Raw genomic sequence first — 25,268 nt, 5'->3', positions numbered from 1 at the left:
TCACATGACAGCAGATTTCCTTCCTATTAGTGAACCAGATGGATTTTTACGACAATTGGCAATGGTTTCATGGTCATCATTGGACTTTTAATTCCAGATTTTTATTGAATTCAAATTCCACCATCTGCTGTAGCAGAATTCGAACCCAGAGAATTACCCCGGGTCTCTGGATTACCAGTCCAGTGACAATAGCACTATGCCACCACCTCCCTATACAACTTGTTTGTCTTTAAATGGAAGCTTCCATATAAAGCTCGCGCAATTTGACTTCACAAATGATACAATTAAACAGACTGCATTGTAGTCCAGTAACATCACTTTATCTAAGCATCTTGTATCGTAAATATCTCATAAGGACACGTGAGTAATGCCAATAGTTCTAACATGCCTCTCCTCTATTTTGAGGAGATAGAATATTCAGGAAAAATATAGAATATTCAGGAAAAAGTAATGTATATCAGATTTAATATTAATGCCACCAAAACACATTGCTGTTAATTTTAAGGGAATCAAGTAGTAAAAGTGGAATCCATAATATTTTTCAAAAGTGGTCAGACATTACCAACAGGGTGATTATGAAACTTTTCAATTTTCAGAAACAATTTATTACAATATACAGAGATTGCAGCATGCACAGTAAGAAGGTACTTTCTCATGCAGTTAAAATTAAATAAGTGGAGGGCTGCTTGTGAGAAAACCATGTAATTTAAAACAAAACAAAAGCTATAAAGCATAGAAACAGCGTACTTATAGGTTAAAAATTCTGCAGTTGTTAAATTTTTTTTGATAATGTCCTTATTTAATAATTTAATAAATTTTGGCAGCTTTATCTTTTAAATTAGCAAAAATAGTGCAATTTTTATTTGGTCATTACAAAATCCAAACCATTTTGGCTAAAAGAAGCAATACTTTCACCAGGGTATTTCAACTCGAAAATTGCGCTTGGTTTTATATGGATATGGAAAACAACTAATCATGCTTTACTCCCTCCAGCACTCTGCCTTAATGGCTGAGGAGTGGTACCACAACTGTTTGTGAAACAATTTTAAAAATTATTATAACTAGATAAACATTGTCATCCGTTAGTGGAAATATGGCACTACAATAATTGATAAAACAAGTGAAAGGTGGTCAAGTGGGAAAGGGAAATAAGTTTCTATTTCTCATGCTCATTCCTGGATATACATCATTCTTTTTGTTTACAGTACAGTAAATTGTAGAAGCGATCATCCACTTGAATGTTCTTGGCACACGCCATGAACACATAATGCAGGAATTATTCAAACACAGCTCAAGCTTTTCTGTCCAGTAAAATTAATGGATGAAACATTATTGACTCAAGGTGCACAGTTTGTCAGTATTCACTTCTGCTCTGCATCAGGAGTGCAGAAGCAGAAAATCTTCTCACATCAATGGGGCCAATGGAACAGACTGTGTAGGTACTGAATACCTAAACTGGGCATTTGAATCATTGAACAAAACACGCAAGGACACTAACTTTTCTAAATACTAGTCAATAAATAATGAAGCATCAATCCAAATCTTCCTGGTGGTTTTGAAAACCTTTCCCTACGATAGGACATAAAAAGAACAACAGATACTTATTTTTAACCAAAATGCTTTCCATTAAAGGGACAGAATTCATTGGTACAAATGTTGTTATGGCCAATTGCTTATTAAATCTAGTCCCCTACTCACCCACGCAGAGTATCTGTTCTCAGGTACAAATGGAGCTGGGTCTACATAAGCTGCTTGGTGTAAGTGAAGCAGCTCTAAGCATTACTGAATAGTTTCAATTATTCCAATGAGCATTACATGGGAAAACTCAAATGCCAGTTGTTGTTAATCATACTCCCCATCACAGGTGAAACAGCTTTATTAGCAAAAGACAAATATAATAGAAGGGGCATTTCATCTGATGTCAGTCAAACAAGCAGCTTCCCAGTACATAACACACACATAATAACATACCCATTTCCAGGTATTCGTAAAACAAGCCTAACTTTGGTATGGATTGCAGTTGATAGTCTTGCTCCCATCGGGGAAGTTTCTCTTCTGATTTTTTTCTACAGCGAGCAATAAGATTCTTTAACCACCTGTACAAAGAACAGAAGACAGTTGGTAAATCGTGACCAGGTTTTATATCCAGGTGAATGGAAATCTACAGCTACTGAATTTGTGCAGGCAGCCTCAACATAATGAACAGTTAGCACAGATTTATAAATGCCAGCTCATGCCCAAAAAATCTATTGGAATTCTTCCAAGAGGTAGCTAAATTGATCACTGAGCATAATTCAGTGTCTATCACCTACTTGAGTTCTCAGAAAGCTATTGCTAAAGTTTTATTGTTGGAGATGTTGCCTTTTGCATGATTTGTTAAATCATAATCCCGTCTTCCTATTCATGTAGATGTGTAAGATATTATTCAAAGAGAAGTACAGAAGTCTCCCAGTGTCCTGGCCAACATTCATCCCTAAGCCAATGTGACCCGAAAAGGATTATCTAATCATTTATCTCATTGCTATTGCGGGACCCTGCTGTGTGCAAATTCTTAGGGAAGAATTTTCCCCATGTTGGGCAGGCCAAGTGGGACCGGGTCTGCGCTGCCATTTTACATGTGCAGACCAATTAAGGCCCACCCACTGTATTTCTTGACTCCTGAGGATAGCGGGAGTGGGCAGGCGGCGGTGGGAGTGCACTGACTGCCGGGTCCAATGGCGACCCGGTGGCCTGTTTAAATACAGCGTTGACAGCCTTTGCAAGGCTGCTGACAATGGCAGGTACAAGGGCTCACCAGAGGGCTTCTGGTGAGCAGGCCAGGCCGAAGGGTAGGCCAGCGGAGCAGGCCAGGCCGGAGGGTAGGGCCAGCGGAGCAGGCCAGGCCGGAGGGTAGGGCCAGCGGAGCAGGCCAGGCCGGAGGGTAGGGCAACAGGCCAGTGTGCCCCTTGTTTTTTGGATGAGTGCCTAGCTGCCTGGAAGAGGTGGCAGCGTGGTGGGTGGTGCTGCTTCTGAGGGATGGGAGGTGGAGGGCCCCCCCCCCCACCTGACCAAATGTGCCTGGGAGACGGTGGCCGAGTGTGAGAGCTGCCATGGTGTGGTGCGATGCACGTAGGTCCTGTGCCGCTAGAGATTCAATGACCTCCTGCGCTAGGGAAGGGTGAGTACCATGTTGGCTGAGGTCACTTAATGCAGCCATCACCCTTTCTCCCCAAGGAGCACCCCCCACCCCCGCCATGCCTAGTCCGCCCTGAGAGGGTTGAGCTGAGATGGGTTCTGCACCCGCAGCATGTGTCGCACTGACACCCAGAGTATAAATCTGGGGGCAAACCCAAGGATCTGCATCTTGGCACAGTGCTGGAACTGCGAAGCATGTCAAAGTCAGGGTGCTAACATGCTGGGAGGGGAGATTCCAGGTGGTGGGGCACCAATCCATCTGCTGGCCTTTGCGTTCCACGTGCTTGTGCCTCCTTGCTTTGCAAGGTTAGACCGTGTGCTGCCAAATGTGATGGAGGCAGCATCTGGGCACTGGGGACAGGCACATTGACATTGTCTCCACTTTAACTAATCAAAAGTCCTTGTTCCTCCTTTCAGCATCATCAGAGCAGGGCCAGGAGGAGAAGGCAGAGAGACCACCTCTCACACTTGAGGGCCCATAACATTTTGACTCATCAGCATCACACCATCTCAGCCAGGCAGGCATCAGCGCCGATACTAGCACCTCGGTGGGAATTAGATCTTTGGCTAGCATCCTGGGACACAGCGGTGAGGGCACTTCACACTTGCTTGAGGTGCAGGTGGAGACAGGGAGTGCCCATGGCGCCAGCAGTCAGAGGACTGCGGGGTACCAGGCACATGCTGATGATGTGCCTCTGGAGTCGTTCGTGAGGCAGCAAATGCTGGAAGTGCAGCAGGGTATGCAGGACGATTTGGCTGAGATACATGAGACAATGTGTGGCATGGTGCCCGTGCTGGAAGAGTCCACGCGGAGCAACACCGATGCAATGAGCCTCACGGCTGAGTGCCAAACTTCCTCCATGGAGAGGATGGTGACTCTCATGAAGAGGCTCCTCCAGGAGAACAATCAGTGCATCCTGGGTTTACGCTCAGACCTGCGAGCCCTCTCAACGGCACTGACCTCAGCTGGTCAGTGCCAGTGTGGGAGATGGTTTGGGCACCAAGTATCCCAGCTTGGTGCCCATCCATCTACAGTGAGCAGGGAGGTACAAAGCAACCTCACGTTGGTGCAGCAGCTGCCTGTCGTCTCTGCGGGTTCCTCTCAGGGTGCTCCGGATGATGGCAGCAGCTCCTCCGCCCCTCCCCAGGCGGGACCTTCAAAGGCTCCACAGGCTCGGGACGGCCGTCAAGGTAATCGAGGCAAACAGGACAGCACAGTGAGCAGGCTGTCTCAGATGCCAGTGCCAGCAAGGGAGCAGCACCTAGACGTAGCAATCGTAAGCGTAAATTTAAGGTATCTTAGGCAAACCACGGGCTTCTCACTGGTGCTTTTATGTTGCCCCACTATTAGTTCATTAACACCTGGTGTGATGTGCAACAATTTCTTTTGGTTTCTGAACTTGACTTTGTTAAATGATTGAATTTTGATATGTAAGCAAGGCTCAGGGTGATTCTTTACTCCTGCAGTTCCTATCCAGGCAGATTTTGTACTCAGGTATCGAATATGGAGCCCGCAGCCCTGGCGTGTGTTCAAGGTCCACCTGTGGTGCGCTAGCTGAAGGTTCTTTGGATTAAAGCTTCCCGGGTGTCCCTGCCTCCCTGGAGTACGCCCAGGTCAGTGTCTACCCCCTCAGTGTTCTCCTGTGCATGCTCATCCTCGGTCTCACTGCTGGACTCATCAGGTGCAGCCAGAGCAACTGCGTCTACATCTTCTTTGTCCACTGCGTCACCCCTTTCTGGTGCCAGTTTGTGGAGAACGCAGCTTGCAACCACTATCAGCGACAAACAATCTGAGGGGTGCTATTGGAGTGCACACCCTGAACGGTCCAGGCATCGGAAGCGCAACTTGAAAAGACTGATGGCTCTCTCCACCACAGCCCTTGTGGAGGCGTGGCTCCTACTGTTATGCTGATCAGCCTCTGTTCTTAGGTGATGGAAAGGCATCGTGAGCCACCTTTTGAGGGGATAGCCCTTGTCACCCAGCAGCCATCCATCCAGACGTGCTGAAGCAATGAAGAGCCTCAGCACCTGGGAGTGTCTGAGGATGTAGGCATCGTGGGAGCTGCCTGGGTACCTTGCACAGACTTGTAGAATCAGCATCCTGTGATCACACACTATCTACACGTTCATGGAGTGGAAGCCCTTCCTGTTGATGATGGCACTGGGCTCACCTGCTGGCGCCTTAATGGCCACATGTGTACAGTCTATAGCACCCTGGACGCGGGGGAAGACAGCAATCGCTGCAAAGCCTCTGGCTTGTTCTGTCTAGCTGGCCTCGTCCCAGCGGTAGTGGATGAAAGTCAATGCATGTCTGAACAAAGCGTCTGCCACCTGCTTGACACAAGTGTGGGCAGCTGACTGGGAGACTCTGCAAAGATCACGCACCAACCCCTGGAATGAGCCGGAGGCATAGAAGTTTAGGGGAGACATGACCGTCAGCGCCACTGGCATGGGGTGCCTACCCACATTGTTGGCGCAGATCTCAGGATCTATCATCTAACAGATGGAGGTGACCGTCTCCTTGGGAGATGGGGCCTCCTTCGGCACTGCACCTCAAACATATTGAGGTAGCTACTTCACCGCCTGTATACCCTTGCTGCAGGATAGTGGCCCCTTCTGCAGCCCCACCTGTCTTGGACTTCCTGTTGGCCCTGCACCCCTTGTGCCTGCACCTCTCCTCCCAAAGGTGGCTCCCCTGGAGGCTGAATATGACTCCTGGCCTCCTCCCCCTTCTGGCCCTCCCTTCCTCCTCAGAAGAGGTGCCTCCAGTGGATAGCACAGCTCCCATTCCCAGGCTAAGGGAAGGCTTCCTGAAACCTGCAGGCCCCAAAAATGACCTTTACTGTAGAGTCCTGACCTGAAGACTGTTACTCCTGTCCAAACAGCTTAGAAGTGTTTTGAAGTATTCCTACTCACACAGGCAAGTATCAGTAACTTTCAGAATTGAATATCTAACAGATACCATTCGTGACCCCACTCAACACTCTTATCCTGCCCGTGGATGAGGTTTATACAAACGTCTCCTATCCGCCTGCCCGTTGCACCCACGCGATGTCCTGAAGATTGCACGGGCCCCGAAAAATTGCGGACAATTGCTGCCCCAAGGGTGGCTGCATATCCGAAAACACTGCGCGCCCACCCAAGTATTGCGATGGCGCGCGGTGACATCATGACCCTCGCCCGACATCACCGTGCGTCATTTTACACATCGGCATGTGGGGCCCACCCCCGCACGCCAACGAGAAAATTCTGGCCTTAGTGTAACTACGAACAAAATAATGATTGCACTTCAAAAAGGAATGTACTGTTTGTGAATTCCATATATAAATGCATGGCCTTTTTTAATAATAAGGTTCACACAATTAACGGCAAATTAGATGATTAAAATACAATCTTCAGACTTGGAAAATAGGATGCAAGAAAGCCCTACACTGCCTGATCTGTAGATCTCTGTTCCATGTCCTCTACCATTTACACTATATCTAATAGGTATAAATTTATAATGTGGCCAGTTGGTGACTGGTAGCATTTTAAAACAAAATGAAACAAGCTAAACAGATAAATCAAGAAATGGCTGATTAACCTCAATGCAGATGATGCTCACTTGAGGTCATGTGCACTTACATCAAGTTCCACCAGCATAGACTCAAACTCATCCAAAACAATGGCCTCCTGCATTCTCTTCTCCAGAAAGTCAGGCTTATTTATTACCTTTACCCCTGCTCACTGCCATTGGCTCCATATCCTTCAGCATTTTAATTTAAAACTCCTCATTTTCATCTTCAAATTCTTTCAATCTTTCTCTCATCATTCCGGTTCTTTGTTTCATCTACCACTCTCCCTAAAACCTCCATCTTGCTATATCCACCTCCCACCTTAAAAAAGCCTCCTTAAAACTCCCTGTTTAATCACAACTTCAGCAATCTCCCCTGATTTCCTTCCTACTCTGGTCAGACATTGAATTTTGAATTGTCTTGACAGTTTTGCTGTGATACAAGGTGCTGTAAATAAAATAAGTTGTTTTTGATTTATTTACGGAACCCAGAGGATGAAAGCTCAAAACGAATGCATCAAGAAAAAATTGAGATTAGCAAAATAGTAATGTAAAGGATCAGAGACAAAATTTTAAAAAATACCATATGAGGCGATTAAAAGGTTCAGTTAGGTAGATTCCATGATGGAGTGGATAATGTTTGGGAAAAGTGAGTTGGGTGAGACAAATAGCCATGCCTTGTTCCTTGCTTTCTTATATTTGCATATTTTTATTGGTAAGCAGGAAAGTATAGGCAGTTATGAACATTCTGATGTATGGTATTTGCATGTCCACACAAAGCAAACCTACTTCTTCTTTCATGTATAAATTGATTTGAATAAATGCCAATTTTAGCTTTTGATCGGGGGCTGGGTGGCACATGCTGTTATTTTATTTACAGAATAGAGGTCTGATTGCATTCCAGAGAGTGAATAAAAAGATCGTTCTGGAGCTTCTGTAGGTCCTCAACAGATTGTCATTAGATACAATGCTGTTCCACAAAACTAACATAAGGCACAAATTTAGACAATTTCATTTTACGTAGCATTGAGGGTAGTCGGAAAGATGAATTGGAAGTTTGCTTTTGGCAGCCATTTGCAGTTGTGATGAATGTGGGGAAATGGGAGAAATGCAAGAAACTTTGTAAGAAGAAAATAATACATAATCTGAAATAGAAAAATGGTCAGTACAGTATGATTCCAACTTGACAAAACAATTGTAATAAATACAGTACTTACAAACTATCTTTAAAATGAAATCTTTCAATTTAATGTACAGAAAAAGAAATATCTCATATGGACCATTCCAGATGGACAAGCAGTGAAACTACTCAACTACTTCCAGGGATCCCCTAGAAATATTGGGTAGAGTTTTCATGGCCACCACTTGGGCTATAAACTGTTGGGATGGATTACCTGAACAATACAGAAAATGTTCGATTTTCATTACCATTGTTCGCACATTGACAATATGGAACACCACCTAGAAGTTCCCCTCCAAGTCACTCACCATCCTGACTTGGAAATATTTTGCTGTTCCTTCACTGTCTCTGGGTCAAAATCCTGGAACTCTCTTGCTAACAGAACTGTGGGTGTACCTGTACCAGACAGACTGCAGCAGTTCAAGAAGGCAGCTCACCACCACATTCTCAAGAGCATCTAGGGATGGGCAATAAATGCTGGCACAGCCAGCGAAGCCCACATCCCGTGAATGAATGAAAAGAAATCCTTGTTCAAGTGAATGCTATTTACGTGCAAGACTTGATAACGAGCATAGACAAGCTATCTGACAATCGGAGAAGACACAATGAAATCGAGGCCTGTTTTCACTCAATAATTTCCCTCTCTAAGCCAATGTACTGAGGCCAACTAAACCACATTAACACTACAGGCAAAAATCAGTGAGCTCAACATAGACCAGGCATCAAACATGTGAGCTTCCTATTCCAGAATGCACCAGTTAACCCATCGGGAAAAAATACAAAATTAAATTTTACCTCCGAATTTAAGAATAGAGGTAACTGCCATTTGCACTCACAACTTAAGGTGAACTATTTTACCTTCCAATCAAAATAGTCAAAGTCCATGTTCACATAAGACTCCCTTCATTAATCACTGTTACTCCCAGAAACAGGGAAGTTCAATTTCGGTGTTCCAGGCAGTACTAATACTGTGCGTGCATAGGGAGTGGAGACCAGGAATTTGAGAGCCGGGAGAAATGCTGCATAATCCAGAATGGATAACAGTACTGGGTCTGCAGCAGGTGATTGCATTCCTTAGAGTAAGGTGCAGGCGTATGATGATTCATACACATTTTCAATGCAGAAACAGCGATCAAAACTTTTAATCTTATCCTTTAGTCTAGATAGTAAAAAGTTTTGAGAACAGAGAAATGAGAATTAAAAAAGATTTTTACTTCTTCCCTTGCTCACTGACCCTTGCTCTTGGTCAAATATCTTTATTTTAAAATTCTCATCGTTTTCAAATCCCACCATGGCCTAGCCCCTCTATATCTCTATAATCTCCTTCAGCCTCACAAATCTTTGAACTATCTGCACTCCGCTAATTCTGTCCTCTTGAGCACCCCCGAATTTAATCACTTGACCATTGGTGGCTGCGCCTTCAGCTGACTGGGACCTAAACTCTGGAATACCCACCCCATGCCTCTCCGCCCCTCTACTTCACTTTCCTCCTTTAGAAATTCCTTAACACCTACCTCTTTGACCAAACTTTTGATTATCTGACCTAAGATCTCCTTATGTAGTTCAGTGCCATATTTTGATTTATAACGCCCGAGTGAAGTGCCTTGGGATGCTTTACTATGTCAAAGGTGCTATATAAATTTAAATTGCTGTTGCTGTTGTTAAAATGTTTTGTTAACTTGTAAATTTCTATAATCTTATGCACTTAAGAGTGCATTAACTTACGGAATGAGAACTTCTTGAACGTTGTTCCATATTGCTTTTCCTCCCATTATAACCAGCAGTTGGGTTGATAATTCTACAAGGCAGCCTCCTGGGTCACACTGTAAATTTCACATAACAAAAGTTAAACCTTCTCTTGTTGAGCAGCATACAGGAATAGTTTTTAAAAATAAGTATTCATGAAAAGAATCAGAGAAAATATGCCTCAACTCGGCTGCGCTTGCAAAACCCATAACATCTACCATTAGATGTGATTCCATGATAAGGCAACACTTACAGGACAATCCTGAATGCGTTAACAGCTACACTAACTAACACCTATACCAAGTGGACTCCAGCAGTCCCAAGAAAATGGCTCACAACCACCTTCTCAAGGGTAACTTGGGATGGACAACAAATGCTGGCCCAGCCAGCAACACGCATCCCATGAAGGAATTTTAAAAATGCTAGCAGATGAGCAGGCAAAAGCCAGATGCAATTCTATGTAGAAAAAATGTGGAAGGGTAGATTCTACACTAGAGAATTGAGTAATGGGGATTTAGATGGGGTTAAGGAGGAGATCCTGCAGATGCTGGTCCTGCCCAATGGGGATCTACTTGTTACTTGTGAGGACAAGATGACAGACTGCAGGGAGGACAGCCACAATGCAGATCAGGGAATCGTGGCTCAGAAGGCTGTTCGGTGAAGTTGTGAGGAATGGGGTGGGGGTAGGTGGGAGGGTGAAAAGCAGAATAAAAATGTGGTCACAATAAGAGATTCAAAGTTATATAATTAGGGGGATAGCTAGTATCCTCTGCAGCCAAGGACAATCCCAAAGGGTGAGTTACCTATCCGGGGCCCGGTTAAGGGATATTTCATGGCAGCTGGGTAGGAATTTGGAAAGGGATGGAATAAACCTATTGTCATGGTCTCTGTTGGAACAAACAACAGAGATAGCAACAGGGAGAAGAAAGCAGACCTGCTGAAAGAAAAGTTAGATTCTGAATGAAAAAGCAGAACCTCCTGGGTAATAAGTTTTGGATTATTGCCTGTGATTCATGCAAATTAGCATAGCAGCAGAAAGATCAGGAGAATTAACACATGGCTAAAGGGCTGGTGTCGGAATGAGGGACTCCTTTTCAAGGGACACTGGCACCAGTTCTGGGACAGTACCTGTGGGGAAGGGCTCCACCTGAACTGGTATAGGTCTCATGTCCTCGCAAAAATGGCAAATAAAGAGATGGCATGGGCTTCAAACTAATAGGTTGGACAGAGGGACCCTCCAAGAAACCTGAGCAGCCTAAATGTAAACAAAGCAGGGAAGGAGAGCATAGGAAAGAATATAGGGAGGCTATTGGTGGTAAGGGAATAAATAGAATTACAGAACAGGAGTCTAAAAAGATGGTTAAACATAAAATAAGAGGAATCCTATTTAAAAGGAGTTACAATGTCTGCACAGTAATGCACCCAGTATCTATATTAAACAGGAAAGCTGAAGACAATTATGTGTTGGGAGCAACCAGACATAGGAGGGATTACTGAGACATGCCTAGAGAAAAATCAAGACTTGGAATTAAACATTGTAGAGTCTAAAGCAGAAGAGAGTAGAAAAGGTAGAGAGTAGCTGTACTTATTGGGACAACATAATGGTAGTAGGAAAAAAAAGAGAGTTATTGGTATGACAAAACTAGAATCCATAGAGATAAAATGTAATAAAGGATCTAGGACACTAATAGGTGTCGACTACAGACTACTATATGGTGGGCAGTGAGGGAAGAAATATACAAACACATTAGGGAATTGAGTAAAAAAAAAATAGAATAATAATCTAGGGTGATTTTAACTATGCTGATATCAATTAGACAGAAGAGATAGGTAAAGGGGAAAAGGGAATAAAGTTCCTACAATGTTACAGAACTCCTTTCTAACCCAATAAGTAAAAACTGCAACAAAGGAAGATTTGGTCTTTTATGTAATAATGGAGAACGAACCAGAGCAGAAATGTCAAGTTAAAGTAGGGGAACACCTAGGCAATAGTGACCATAATATAACACACTTTGAAGACGATAATAGGGAAGGGCATAAGCATGACAAAAGCCAAGAAAAGCTGGTTTTGAGAGGCTGAGAATAGAACTTGGAAAAATAAAATGGGCAGCAATATTGGTAAACAACAATGTAGAACAACATTGAGAAACATCTGGAACTGAGTGCAGGAAAAGTATATTTCACTAAAAGAACAAACCAAATGCCAGTGTGATACCCTGGATGAAAAAATCTGCCTTAATTGGCCCGCCCATGTAAAACGGCGACGGGGCCTGCTTCTCTGGCGGGGATAGGCTCCTCGCCCGCCGGAGATTGGGTTAGACCCGCTCGCCCGGCAGGCAGAAAATTCTGACCATGACATTGAATGATAAAATTAGCAATGAGGTAAGTGCATTTAACATTAAAAAGGATGTATTGAATAAACTAATCAAACTCAGAGGATGAAGACCCTGGTCTGGATGGATTGCATCCACATATTTTAAACAAATCTAGGAAAGAGATAGCAGAGGCATTACTACACATATTTAATAATTCATTAGGGGAAGATATAATGCCAGAGTACTGGCAAATAGCTCACATAATTCCTAGGCCTGAATCTTCTGATCGGCGAGCGGGGGTGGGGTCCACTTGCCGACGTGTAAAATGACGCGGGGTGACATCGGACGTGTGTCCCAAAGTCACCCCGCGTCATTTAGATTTTCAGTTCGGCGGGTGTGCAGCCAATTAAGGCCATTAAAAAAGTAATTAAACTGTTTAATGGACCTGCCTGTCCAACCTTAAGGTTGGCGGGCAGGCGAAGAGCCCAGGCGGCCTTCAGAAAAAACATGAAACCTCATCCACGGGCGGGATGAGGTTTCATGAGGGCATTAAAATTTGTATGAAATGTCTAAATAAAAGAAATTGACATGCCCCAACTCATGTGACAGTGTCACATGAGGGGACATGTCAGGAATGCTTTTCTCTGCCTTAGATGAAATTTTGAACCTTGAGCTGGTCTCCCTGGAGCCGCACTTAGCGTCAGGGAGATCTGTGCACCCTTTCGCATGCATGTGTGTCCTCCTGGCTCAGGGAATCCCCACGCCACCCGCACAGGGAGCGCACAGCGCTTTCAAGCGGACGTCACACTGGGCGGGCCTTAATTGAGCTGTCCACATACAATTGCGCCATGTCCCCAACCGGGGGTGCCAATTGGGAACCCCCCTGCTCCCGCACAACCCCCCAGACGGGGGGAAAACGCTGCCCCTAGTTTAAGAAGAGGGGCAGGATGCGCCAGGGAATGTCAGTTTAACATCGGCGGTAGGAAAAATAACGGAATCACTGCTAAAGGAGTGAATAGAAGAACATCTGGAAATGGGAAATATAATAATGAATAGTCAGAATGGATTTTAAAAGGGAAAATCTTGCTCAACTAACCTTATTAATAATTTTGAGAAGATAACGGAGTAGAAAATGGTAATACAGAAGATGTAATTTATCTGGATTTTCAAAAGGCCTTCGATAAGATGCCGCATAATAGACAAATAAGGTCAGAGAGTACGGAGTCAGGGGACAGACTAGTAGTTGGCACCAAGATAGAAGGTAGAGAGTGGGAGCAAAGGGTAGTTATTAAGAGTGGCAGAACATGGGAAGTGGTGTTCTACAGCAATGAGTGCTGGTACCACTGTGATTCACAATTTATTAAGAGTGGCAGAACGTGGGAAGTGGTGTTCTACAGCAATGAGTGCTGGTACCACTGTGATTCACAATTTATATCAACGATTTGGACTTTGGAATCCAGAACACAATTTCTAAATTTGTGGATGGCACCAATTTGTTAGGGGGCAGGGAGAGCTGATTGTCAATACTGATGAAGACTTCAACAAATTACAGGAGGACACTAATAAACTTGCACCATGGGCAAATAATTGGCAAATGAAGTTCAACACAGATAAATGTGAGGTAATACATTTTGGCAGGAAGAATAGGGAGGTCACTTATTACTTGGAAGGTGGGAATCTAGGTGACGTAGAGGAACAATGGAATCTCAGAGCACAAATACATCAATCTCTAAACATTGTGCTAGAGGTTAGCAAGACCATAGGAAAAGCAAATTATGAACTAGGCTCTATTTCTAGAGGGCTAGGCTTGCAGAGGAGGGAAGCAGGCTTAAACCTGTATCATACCATAAGTTTTTTTGGATCACACTTAAGAGTGCATACCACATTCAATTCTTGCTGCTGTATTATAAAATTGACATAAACACTGAGGAGGATGCAGGGAAGATTTGCAAGGATGATGCCACAAATGCGTGCATATGCATGTCAGGAAAGGATGAAAAGATCGAACGGAGAGCTGATAGAGACCATTAAAATTATGAAAGGGATTGTTAGAGTGAATACAGATCGACTGTTTCCACTTGTACAGGAGAATATAACTAGAGGCCATCAATATAAGATAGTCAGCAGGAAATTCAAAAGAAACTTCTTCATAGGACATAAAAACAGAGGGCAGAATTTTGGGTTGGCGAGCAGGGGGTGGAGCCCGCTCGCTGACGCGTAAAATGACGCGGGATGATGTCAGTAAGGCCATTGACAGGATCATTTAAACGATTAAAGGACCTACTCGTCCAGCCTTAAGGTTGGCAGGCAGGCCAGGAGCCCCAGCGGGCAATAGATAAAACATGAAACCTCAACCACCGGTGGGATGAGGTTTCATGTAGGGTTTTAAAAAGTTTAATAAACTTATTATGTAAATTATGAACATGTCCCATCTCATCGTCACATGAGGGGGACATGTTTGGGATTTCTTTTTTCTATTTTTCATATTTTTAAAAGTGTCAGTGATCTCCCTGAGGCAGCACTTAGCCTCAGGGAGATGTGCGCTCTTTCGTCACACCGGGAGGGCCTTAATTGGCCCGGCCACGTAAAATGGCGGCGGGGCCCACTTCTCCGGTGGGGATCGGCTCCCCGCCCATCGGAGATTGGATCGGGCCCACCCGCCCGCCAGGCAGAAAATTCTGCCCATAGAAACTAGGAGCAGTATAGGTCATTCAGCCCTTCGAGCCTGCTTCGCCATTCAATATGATCATGGCTGATCCTCTATCTATGGTAGAGAATTCCACAGGTTCACCACCATCTGAGTGAAAAAGTTCTCCTCATCTTAGTCCTAAAAATGGCTTACTCCGCATCCTGAGACTGTGACCCCTCTTTCTAGACCCGCCAGCCAGAGGAAACATCATCCCTGCAGCCAGTCTGTCCAGCCCTGTCAGAATGTACGTTTCAATGAGATCCCCCTCTCATTCTTCTAAACTCCAACGTCTACAGGCCGAGTCAACCCAATCTCTCCTCATGCGACAATCCTGCATCCCTGAGATCAGTCTGGTGAACCTTCGCTGCACTACCTTTATGGCAAGTATATCCTTTCTTAAGTAAGGAGGACTAAACTGCACACAATATACCAGGGCCTGAATTTTTCCCTTGTTGGGTGCATACGATCGGTGGGCCAGGAGCAGCTGGGAAATGGGCCCCTGACCACAATCGGCCCCCGACCTCAATTTCATGATAGCTGGCCAATTAACGGCCAGCCAGTGTGAAACATGCGCTGAAAAGCTCAGTGCTGTCAGGATGGGGACAGGAAGAGGGCGAGCGATGACGTCACCCCGGGCACGGGTGAGCGCTGCGAGAGAGCCCCCTCTCCAAAGACAGACAGCTGCCTCAGGGAGCTGAAGACCAGCAAATAATAAAATATGGCAGAAAAAAAAGTCCATACAGCACAATCAAGCACCTGAAAGCACACCTCATAAAAATGCTGTTTCCAGATATTTATTTTAATTTTATATCCTAACGGAGATTTCATCCCACCCTTGGGTGAGGTTTGGTGAAAAATGTAAAGGCCGCCTGGCCGATCAGCCCATCCGCCAACCGTAAGGTGGGACGGGCCACGAAAAATCACGTTCAATTGCACCGTTAATGGGCTTAATTGTCGGTGGGCGCACTTTCGACAACACACCCGCTGAGTGAAATATCGCATAAGTGCGTGATACATTGGGATACTCGCCCGGCGCCATCTCGCGTGATTTTACGCCTGATCAGGTCAGGTATGCGCCAGCCCGTGCGACGTAAAGTTCTGCCCCAGGTGTGGTATCACTAAGGCCCTGTACAGCTGCAACAAGACATCCTTGCTCCTGTACTCAAGTCCTCTCGCAATAAAGGCCAACATACCATTTGCCTTCTTAACTGTTTGCCGCACCTGCATGTTTGCTTTCAATGATTGGTGTACAAGGACATCCAGGTCCAGTTGTACATCAACATTTCCCAATTTGTTACTATTTAAATAATGCTCTGCCATTATGTTTCTCCTACCGAAATGGATAACTTCATACTTATCCACATTATATTGCATTTGCCATATATTTGCCCACTCACTCAACTTGTCTAAATCGCCTTGAAGCCTCTTAACGTCCTCCTCACCACTCACATTCCCACCTGGTTTTGTGTCATCAGCAAACTTGGAAATATTAAAAATTATCTTGGCATGAAGAGTGGGAAGAATGTAGAACACGTCACTACAGGGAGTCGAGAAAGTAGTATAGAGGCATTTAAGGGGAAGTTAGACAAGTGTATGAGGGAGAAGGGAATAGAGCGTTATGATGATAGATTTAGATGAGAGAAAGATGGGAGGAGGCTTGAGTGGAAACATAAACTTGGACTGGCTGGGCTGAATGGCCCACTTCCAGGCCAAATATCCTGTTGTAATCCTTTGTAAAACGCCCACCAACTGACTGCGGAGAGCACATAATTGCACAAATGCAATTAAAGTATCTACCATCAAATGACACAGTATTTTAATTTTTAAATGGATTGTGACAGTTGGTTGTCAAACAGTGATTCATGTCAGATGGTCCTTCCATGCTGTGCTCTCAATATTTTGTTGCAAGAAGTGCTCAATTTTGGCACATTTCCTCAGAGAAGCAAATCAGCAGCTGAGCCACTGTTCGGAGGTTCTCACACACTTCTGTGGCAGGCTGAACAAAACTGAGAGAAAAGCTCGGGGCAGAATTTTGCCCTTGGTGGGCATGCGGGCCCCAGCGGCGGGCATACAGCCGACCCCTGCCGCGGAAAGGAGGCCAGCCGCCATTTTGAGTAGGTGGGCCAATTAAGGCCCGCCCAGCGGTATCCCCAATGGGAAGCGCTATGCGTTTCCTGTGCAGGGGAGGGGGGAGGGATTCCCCAACTGTCAAAGTGACCACCTCTCCCTGAGACTAAGTGCTGTCTCAGGGAGATTAGTGACAGTACTCACAAGTTAAAAAAGAGAAAAGTAAAAATATTATTAACATTTCCCCCTCATGTGACAATGTCACACCAGATGGGACATGTTAATAAAAACGACATAAACTTTATTAAACTTTTTAAAAATGGGCATGAAACCTCATCCTGCCAGCATTTTATTTGAGCTCATATTCTCAAACAGTCCTGGTAGTGTTTGAATTCATGTTCTCTGATCATCAGTCCATTACCTCCGGAATGCTAGTCAGAAACATAAAGTCTACCATAAGCTAAATACAAAAATATTAATAGTAAATACATGATTTAAAATGCCGATTAAATGTTTTGTTGCATGACAATTCTTATTACCTCCTCATTTCTGAATCGTCCCAACCAGTAAACCGGCTTTCCAGGATAACCTACAATCTTGCCTTTGAAGAAAGCAATATAGAAGCAGGAGGAATAGTAGTTGACAAACTGGAAGAGAAACATCTTCACAGTCAAACTGTTTTCATAGTCCGTCTGTGTTCTTGGAAGCTCTGAGGGGAAGAAGGAGGGAATCAATCAGAAATCCCTAAAATTAAATTTAAAAAATCTTTCTGTATGAGAAAACACTGCAAAAAAAAAGAGAAAGGTTTGGATGATCGGTGAATCTGATCATAACCTTCCAGAATACCAACGCTACCATCCTCCGAGTGCAACTGAATGGGTAGCCAGGATCTCGAGCGTCTGACTACATTTTGTGCAAAAATTCTGATAAGGGGCCTTCTGATACAGAGGCAAAGTGCAACAACAAAGGGCAAGCTATCCCTCAATAGGACACAGCTTGATATCTCAGCATTATCACTATGCAGATATATATTTTTGTACTGAATATCATGAAAAGCAACATGTTAAGCAAATTGAGTCCAGCAGCACTGTGTTTTAAATGGCACAGAATACTGAGGCCGGAATCTTCAGGTCAGCAAGCGGGCGTGGGCCCCACTCACCGATGGGTAAAATGACACGTGGTGACATTGGGCTTGGGTCCCGACGTCACCGTGCATCATTCTGATCTTCAGTTCGGTGGGTGTGCACCGGAATCAGCTGCGCGCCTGCCGAACTGTCAAAGGCCTATTAAGGCCATTTAAATATCAATTAAAATACATAACTGAGCTGCCCGTCCAACCTTAAGGTTGGTGGGCAGGAGAAGAGCCCAGGCGGCCTTCGCATTTATCATGAAACCTCATCCACGGGCGGGATGAGGTTTCAGGAAGGTTTTTAAAGTTTAATAAAATTGTAAAATAAAATTCATTGACATGTCCCAGCTCATGTGACACATGTGTTAAAAAATTATTTTTGTCTTCATTAAAATTATTAAAAATAAAACTGAGGCAGCAGTTTGCCTCAGGGAGATTTCTGTGCTCTTTTGCGCACATGCACGAAACAGCGCAGGCCCCAATTCAGTCTATTCCCCCTGCCCGCACAGGTGGCGATCGGCTGCGCGCTTGCCCATGTCCGCTCCTGACCAACTCCCCCCCGACAGGGAGAAAATTCTCCCCTTAGTTACTGCAACACATGCACAACAAGCATGCTGGCATGTTGTCAATCAATTTAAGCAATTAGCTATTAGGCCATTTTTAAACAGCTGACCTTGTCTACCACAAGATAGATTTGTCTTACAGTTTAAAATGTTTTCTGTTTTGGTTCACTATTACTGACATTGAAAAATGGACTTACCAAAGTTAGTGATCCATATTGCAACTCTCTCATAAAGCATATTCAAGATCATAATGAACAAAAAGTTAATGATAGAAGCTGTAACAGAAGTGGCCATCTGTGGAGTCAGGTATTCTTTGAGGGGTTCCAAGTCATCACCTATTGCTTTGCGTAGGTTGGCAGAGAACTCAAAAAAGACAGCCAGCCGATAGACAATAATGGCAACTACTGAGGCAATGATTAGTGAGATCTGGAAGAATATTGATTTAAAAAATCTAAGTATAACGAAATCTAAAGAAAATTAATGATAAAATTACTCATAATTCATAGACCTGAGATATTTTTGACTTTTAAACCACGGGCTGCATTGTACAATGAAGCTGGGGGGTGGTGGTGGGGGAGGTGCACTGCTAGCACCACACCTCCCCCCCTGCCCCCAACTCCACAGTGGATGGAAAATCAGACAGAAGCTGACATGCACCCAGGAAGCCTGCCCCACAGCCATAATACGATGCGGGTGGGCTAACTGGTTAACAGTGGGCCTTCCATCGCTCAGCTGCCAATCTAATTGACTGGCAGCTCCATCAGTCCCACGGCCCCAGAGCTCAGTAGTGGGGTGAGTGAGTGTGGCCCAGACTACAGGAAGGAGCCCGAAGAGGATCATGGCTGCCCAGGATAGGCAGGTCCTGGGATTGTCGGGTAGGGAGGTATCCTGGAGCCCAGGGAGGAGGGAGAGGGGTGGTGGGGGGGTGGGCAGGGTTTTGTAGGACAGGTGGCGCAGAAAGGAGTGGTGACATGCTGGGTGGGGGTAGAGGGTTACCCCTGATGCTCATGCAAACCTTAACAAAAAAGGAGCTGCACACCCCTGCCTGACTGCCCATGCTAACTGCATTATGGTGTGGGCAGCATATTATTCAGGTCATTGGTTTGCTAACCAGATGAATTGAACTTTAATTATTCATTTAAATATGGTGGGCAGGCTGCCTATTTCGGTGCCTGCTCACCTAGTGTATTATGGGGGGGGCCAAGGTGGGGGTGGGTGGGTGGGAAGGCGGTGGGCACACCCCCCCCCACCCAACCCCAATCCCAATCCTGCTGGAAACACACCCAGAGGGGCAGATAAAATCCAGCCTACTTTTTTTTTGTCTTCTAGACAGAAAAAGAAAAGAAACATTCTCCAATAATGCAACTGCAGTTTATAGAGCTCCAGCTTAGGCATAAGAACATCCCACCGCCAGAACACAAATTCAATTAGCAGGGAGCAGGCTAAATAAAAGGAGAGCTCTAGAGAGACCAGTGTCATTGCAACTCTTCAGACCAGAATGGCATAATTTTAAGGACTGATTATAATAAGATAATCTGGCATTAGCAAAATAACATTTTGATTTCTTACTTTTTTTTCAACTTTCATGTTGCTTCTTGCCTTGGAATTGTTCTCCCAAATTGCTCATTTTGTCACTTTTTTCTCCCACATGATCCTAATCTTATTTATTTCTGTCAATTATTAACCCTTGGACAGGAGGTCTTGTGGCACTGTGCATAGCATCCCTAACTCTGGGCCAGAAGCTCTGGGTTCAAGTCCCACTTCAGGATTTGATGGCCACCGAATGGTACGTTAATAATGTGGCCAAACAGGTTGATTCAGCCTGTAAATCCTTTCAATACGCCTGATGACAGGCAGTAAGAAGGGGAGTTTCCTGGTCAGCCATACTGCAGAAGACAATGGCAAAACCATTGCAGTACTTTGCCAAGAATAATCATGGGCCAATCCACTGGTCATCCATGGTTGCCAAAGCCTGGCATCAGGGCATGGTACCTGAAGGAAGGAAGGATTAACACCCTGTCCTTCTTGCTCCCAATTTTGCTGGTTTAGGGCTTGCTTGTCGCCCCTCTTCATACGTTCACCTGCCTCTCCAAAATCCATCCTGACAATCATTAATTCTTCTGAGTAGAAAGCACTGCAATTGGCATTCACAATGTTCAAAATTTTATCACCTAACATCAATTGGGAAACCCACTACTGATGCTGAGTTTTGGCTCTGAAAAATCAGCATGCAATTCCAATGCAGCATAAAGGAAAGTCATAATGCAGGATCCCTTCTTGGGAAAGGTTATTTGTTGAGTGAGTTATTGTTGAGCAATGAATAAGGAAACTTGCACACACAGCTGTAAATGCATCTTCTCAAAGTTTACACCCACCGCTGCAGAGTGATTTTCCCTTTCCTCCTCCTCATCCTTCCACTTCCTAATTTTCTCCTCAGCCTCTTTCACCTTCTCCTATTTGCCTCTTTCCCCCACCCATTGGTCCAATTACCCACTTAAAGCATTTCCTAGTTCAATAGGAGCTGGTTAATACCACTTAGTCATGTATTTTAATAATCCTTTTTCAAATACTTATCCAAATTCTCAATTATATTGTTGTCTCTTCCACAATAGTGAAACACAGTCAAAGAAAACCACTGTGAAAAGACACAATACAGCAAAAATTGGGAATGGATAATTCTTCATTAGGAGAAAGAAAAGAGAAACTTTTTACTCAAATGTTTGTCTTGCTCTCTCACTCTCTCTGAATGGGGCACCCTCATTGTCCTAGGGTTGCTAATCATGACATATGCCACAATATCACTTTGGGTTAAAGTGAGGAGGCAGGCCCCAAGAGCTACCTTAGTTGTTATGGGGATTGAGCTTGCACTGTTGGCATTACTCTGCCACACGGCGGCGCACCCCCCCCCCCCCCCCCCCCCACCACCACCACCACCACCACCACCACCACCACCACCACCCCCACTCTAGCCATCAAGTCAACTGAACTAACTGACCCCAAGATGTTTCTCAGACCTTGGAATTCTTTATCAGAGGTAGCTATTGTGGAAGAGACAACAATATAATTGAGAATTTGGATAAGTATTTGAAAAAGGATTATTAAAATACATGACTAAGTAGTATTAAACAGCTCCTATTGAACTAGCACTATCACAGGCACAACCATGATGCACCATATCCTCTTTGCCATATTGCCCTATGATTCTTTGGTCCATTATCTTTGCTCTTCCTCACTCTTGATTCTGTATAAGTGAAGCTTTGATATTGTAGCAAACAGGCTGGACCTTTTTCTATTTTCTCCTGATGAAAAATTCTGAACTTTGTGACTATGTCACCCACTTCCTGCCAGGGGTTATTTCAAAACAAGCATTTTCCTATTAAAATAATCTGCATTTTCCTATTAAAATAATCTTGCTCCACACTGATTGAAACATCCTTGCCTCCTTGTAATAAACACACAAAAATAGAAAGATTGTTAAAACATTAACAGCTGTCTTACCCAGAAAAGAACTGTGCCCCCACCGCAAACTATTCTCATACATTTTCCACAGGCTGAGTAAGGAACCAACTCTTCTTCCTGTAAATGAAGAAGTCATAACTATTATACAGTAATTTATTTCATTTCCTTAAATTTAAAAGCTTGCAATTTGACTATTATGCAATACTTTATTTAATTTTAAATTTAGAAGCATGCAATTTGTCAGTCTGTCTTTCAGATGGTAAGCTTTGATTCAAAATCTCAGGGCAACATATTGGAGATGAGTTAACAGTGTAGGTTCATGTTTCAGTTTGGGTGTATCTCACTGAGCTTGCTCTAATGCTATAAAAAATGTCTCTTTTATTGCTTAGCAGCAACTTAAAAACTTTGCTCAGTGCAATGCGGTGCAACCACAAAATGAAAATTCAAATCCTTCTATTTGACTTGATTGCATTGCCAAGTTTGGAGGAGAGAGCATCGCAAATATTGGATTTTCCTTCATTCTACAACAAGTTGGTCTTGGTTAGCTTTTTCTGGTCTTGGATAAACCACATAGAAGCAAATTTCATTTTTGTGTGAAGTTAGACCGTTAGTGTATATTTATATACCTTATATAAACTCAAATGAAAAGTGAAAGCAAAATCTTCTTAGCAAGTTATCTTGCATGCTTTTCCCACAGTCTTGACAGCCATACTCAATTCACTCATTTACCTGTGTAATTGGATTTCTTTTTGGAATAGTGCATTTTGCTTCATATTCTGGCCGGCGTGGCTCTTCCTGCTCCAATTCCACAGTGTCCCACTCATACTCCAATTCTGCCTGTTGGCGTTTCCAGAACTCCAAAAACACAGTCACTGCCAAGTATCATGTGGTGTTATAACAGCTACCAAACATCAGTGAATGTGCATCAGCACTTAATTGACAAACAAGTCAAGCAGTAGGTTTGAAATCCAGCAACAAACTAAATGATCAGAAGGTTGTACGTGGTGAGATCTTAAAGAAAGCGAATATTATTGTGGTCCCAGAATACATGTGAAAAGCAGCTATTACTGCATTTTAACACGTTTATAGTGTGAGTGTTACATGATGTAAAATAACAACTATTTATCATGAAGGTTTTTCTCTGCCATCTAATCTCATGATAATCCAGTTCAGTTGGTTAAGTAGATTATTTGAGATGCGAAGAGCTTACATATAATTTGCTCCAGCAGAGCTCAGATACCACTGAACAGTTATTTCCACAGTCTTCTCGAACAGATAACCGAAGCATATAATGAAAATTCATGCAACAAATCCATTTAAGCAAATTTGTAGAAGCACAGTTATTAGCGAGCTGGCATGATGATGAGAAGTGGGACATCACCATTTCCCAGAGTGCTGTATAATTGCCTTGGGAGGTAGGAGAGGGGAAAAGAAAGAGAGGGTTACAGAAGAATTTCCCAGTGTTTTTCCTATACTGGCCACAGTTTTTCTAGCTGATTGTTTGGCTAAAGAATTGGCCAATGAGTCTATTTGAATTATTACAATGTAAACACAATAATTATTCTGAAAGCAAAACAGCTGCCATTTACTTACCCCAAATTCCCATAAACACTGCATACACTAGAGTTCCATAGTTGTCAAATATAGATAATTTCTGTGGAATATATATGAAAATGTAATAAACATGAGCACAATAGTATGCCAAATATAAACAGGACTTAAAATATCTCATGGCATTCTCAGAGGATATTCTGTTTTTTTCATGCTGTGAGATGCCACATTTTATTCCCTATCTGAAATTCTAATAAAACAGATGCTACCTACACCTTTATGCAATTATAGGCAATTATAAAGATGGATGTCGTGGGTTTTGACATAACACAAAATAGGAAATTGTATTTCTTAAAAGAATAGATAATGGAGGGAAACAGGAGACTGAGGGAAAATTTAATTACATTGTATTCAATTTCTAACCACTAGGTTTGAAAGTGAAATTAAGGTGTGCTAAGTGTATTTATTTTTGCATTTCCTGCAAAACATAAAGCTAAAAAGGTGGCTCAATCCATAAAGAACTTTCTATTGCTTTAAAGCGTAGTTGCACTCGACAGAAATATTGGAAATGTCAATGACTTACAGGCATGCAAATCTAATTTTTAACACTATACCTTTTCACTCCTGGGTTTGACTAGGAGACTTCACTTTTCTGTAGTATTTACTGGAATGGGTGATCTCATAGTGGTTGCTTACCTTACACTCTGTAGCTCTACTAGGAATCCATCTGCAGAATTTGACCCCATTAAAAATAGTTCAATTTTGTTTATGAGCCAAACATTTTCAACTAAAGTAGATGCAGTGTATTTGGATTTCCAAAACACATTCGATGAGGTGCCACATGAAAGGTTACAAAGTAAGAATTCCTGGTTTTGGGTGATATATTAATAGTGATAGAGGACTGGCTAACTAACAGGAAACAGAGAGTTGGAATAAACGGGTCATTTTCAGTTTGGCAAATGTAACCAGTGAAGTGCTACAGAGAGGGTTTATAAGACTATTATAGTTTGGGACCACAGCTTTACATGTAGGATAAATGAAAGGGGTCTTGTGGTATGTCCTGGAGTGTGGAGATAGTAAACTTGGGAGTTTCAGATTGTTTTATTGAAGGGGAGGGTATTTACACTTGGAGACAATGACAGCAGTTTCTAAGTCTACAATTTGTAGACCGAAGTCCCAGAAACGTGTTATCAACATCAAGTTATAAACAGTGACGTTGTAAACTATCTCTTTACTTCCAAGATTAAATGGAGTTGGGGTGAAAGATGACTGATTAGCATTCCTACTTGGATTCGAAGCTAATGTGTTTCTCGTTGCGATGGAGAAGAAGGTAGAGGAAGCCACTTTGGGATCAGTTTGCAGGCTTCCCTAAACCCAGAAATATCACAGACAGTTGTTGCAGTTTTGTTTTGGCTGGTTTGCAGGTAACTGAGAGGTAGAGTGCAAAGGATAGATTCAGCCAGGCCTGCACCTGAAACAGAGAAAATGCTGACTTAATTGTTCACCACGCAGAACGTGGGTGGGGGCTTGCACTCAGACCGAAGGTTAAGTTTGTGAGGCACAAGAGAGGCTCAAAGATTTGTCTAGTTTGGAGTTAGAAGAAGAAATCTACAGTGTAACCCTCACAGTCAGAGAGTTCTGGGATTAGTGGCTGGGAAAGTAAAAAGGAAGCAACCCATGGGATGCTGGGAGCAACTGTGAACTGTTTGCTATAAAAACTGTAACTGTGTGAAGAGTGTGATGGACGATAAGTAACAAGGAACTGTTTACCTCTACAGTTTTAAAATATAAGTTGCCTACAAAAGAAAATAATATTTATTCAATAGTGTTTATTTTTGGTCA

At 43.5% G+C, this 25,268-nt stretch overlaps 1 protein-coding gene across 2 annotated transcripts in view; it reads right to left on the bottom strand.

Annotated features, from left to right (window-relative positions):
• ano6 (anoctamin 6) overlaps positions 1 to 25,268 on the bottom strand; it is a 160,989-nt gene that overhangs the window by 12,587 nt on the left and 123,134 nt on the right. For both annotated transcript variants that reach the window (XM_041216533.1, XM_041216535.1), the window contains 7 exons: positions 23,469 to 23,529; positions 22,605 to 22,747; positions 21,915 to 21,992; positions 18,614 to 18,842; positions 17,264 to 17,433; positions 9,633 to 9,730; positions 1,972 to 2,096 (listed from right to left, as the gene is read on the bottom strand). In XM_041216533.1, coding sequence (XP_041072467.1) covers positions 1,972 to 2,096; positions 9,633 to 9,730; positions 17,264 to 17,433; positions 18,614 to 18,842; positions 21,915 to 21,992; positions 22,605 to 22,747; positions 23,469 to 23,529 — 904 coding nt within the window. The remainder of the gene's footprint in view (positions 1 to 1,971; positions 2,097 to 9,632; positions 9,731 to 17,263; positions 17,434 to 18,613; positions 18,843 to 21,914; positions 21,993 to 22,604; positions 22,748 to 23,468; positions 23,530 to 25,268) is intronic.

Source organism: Carcharodon carcharias, chromosome 21 (genome assembly GCF_017639515.1).
Source record: "Carcharodon carcharias isolate sCarCar2 chromosome 21, sCarCar2.pri, whole genome shotgun sequence".
Lineage (NCBI taxonomy): Eukaryota > Metazoa > Chordata > Chondrichthyes > Lamniformes > Lamnidae > Carcharodon > Carcharodon carcharias.
This window is presented reverse-complemented; position numbering and strand designations above follow the sequence as displayed.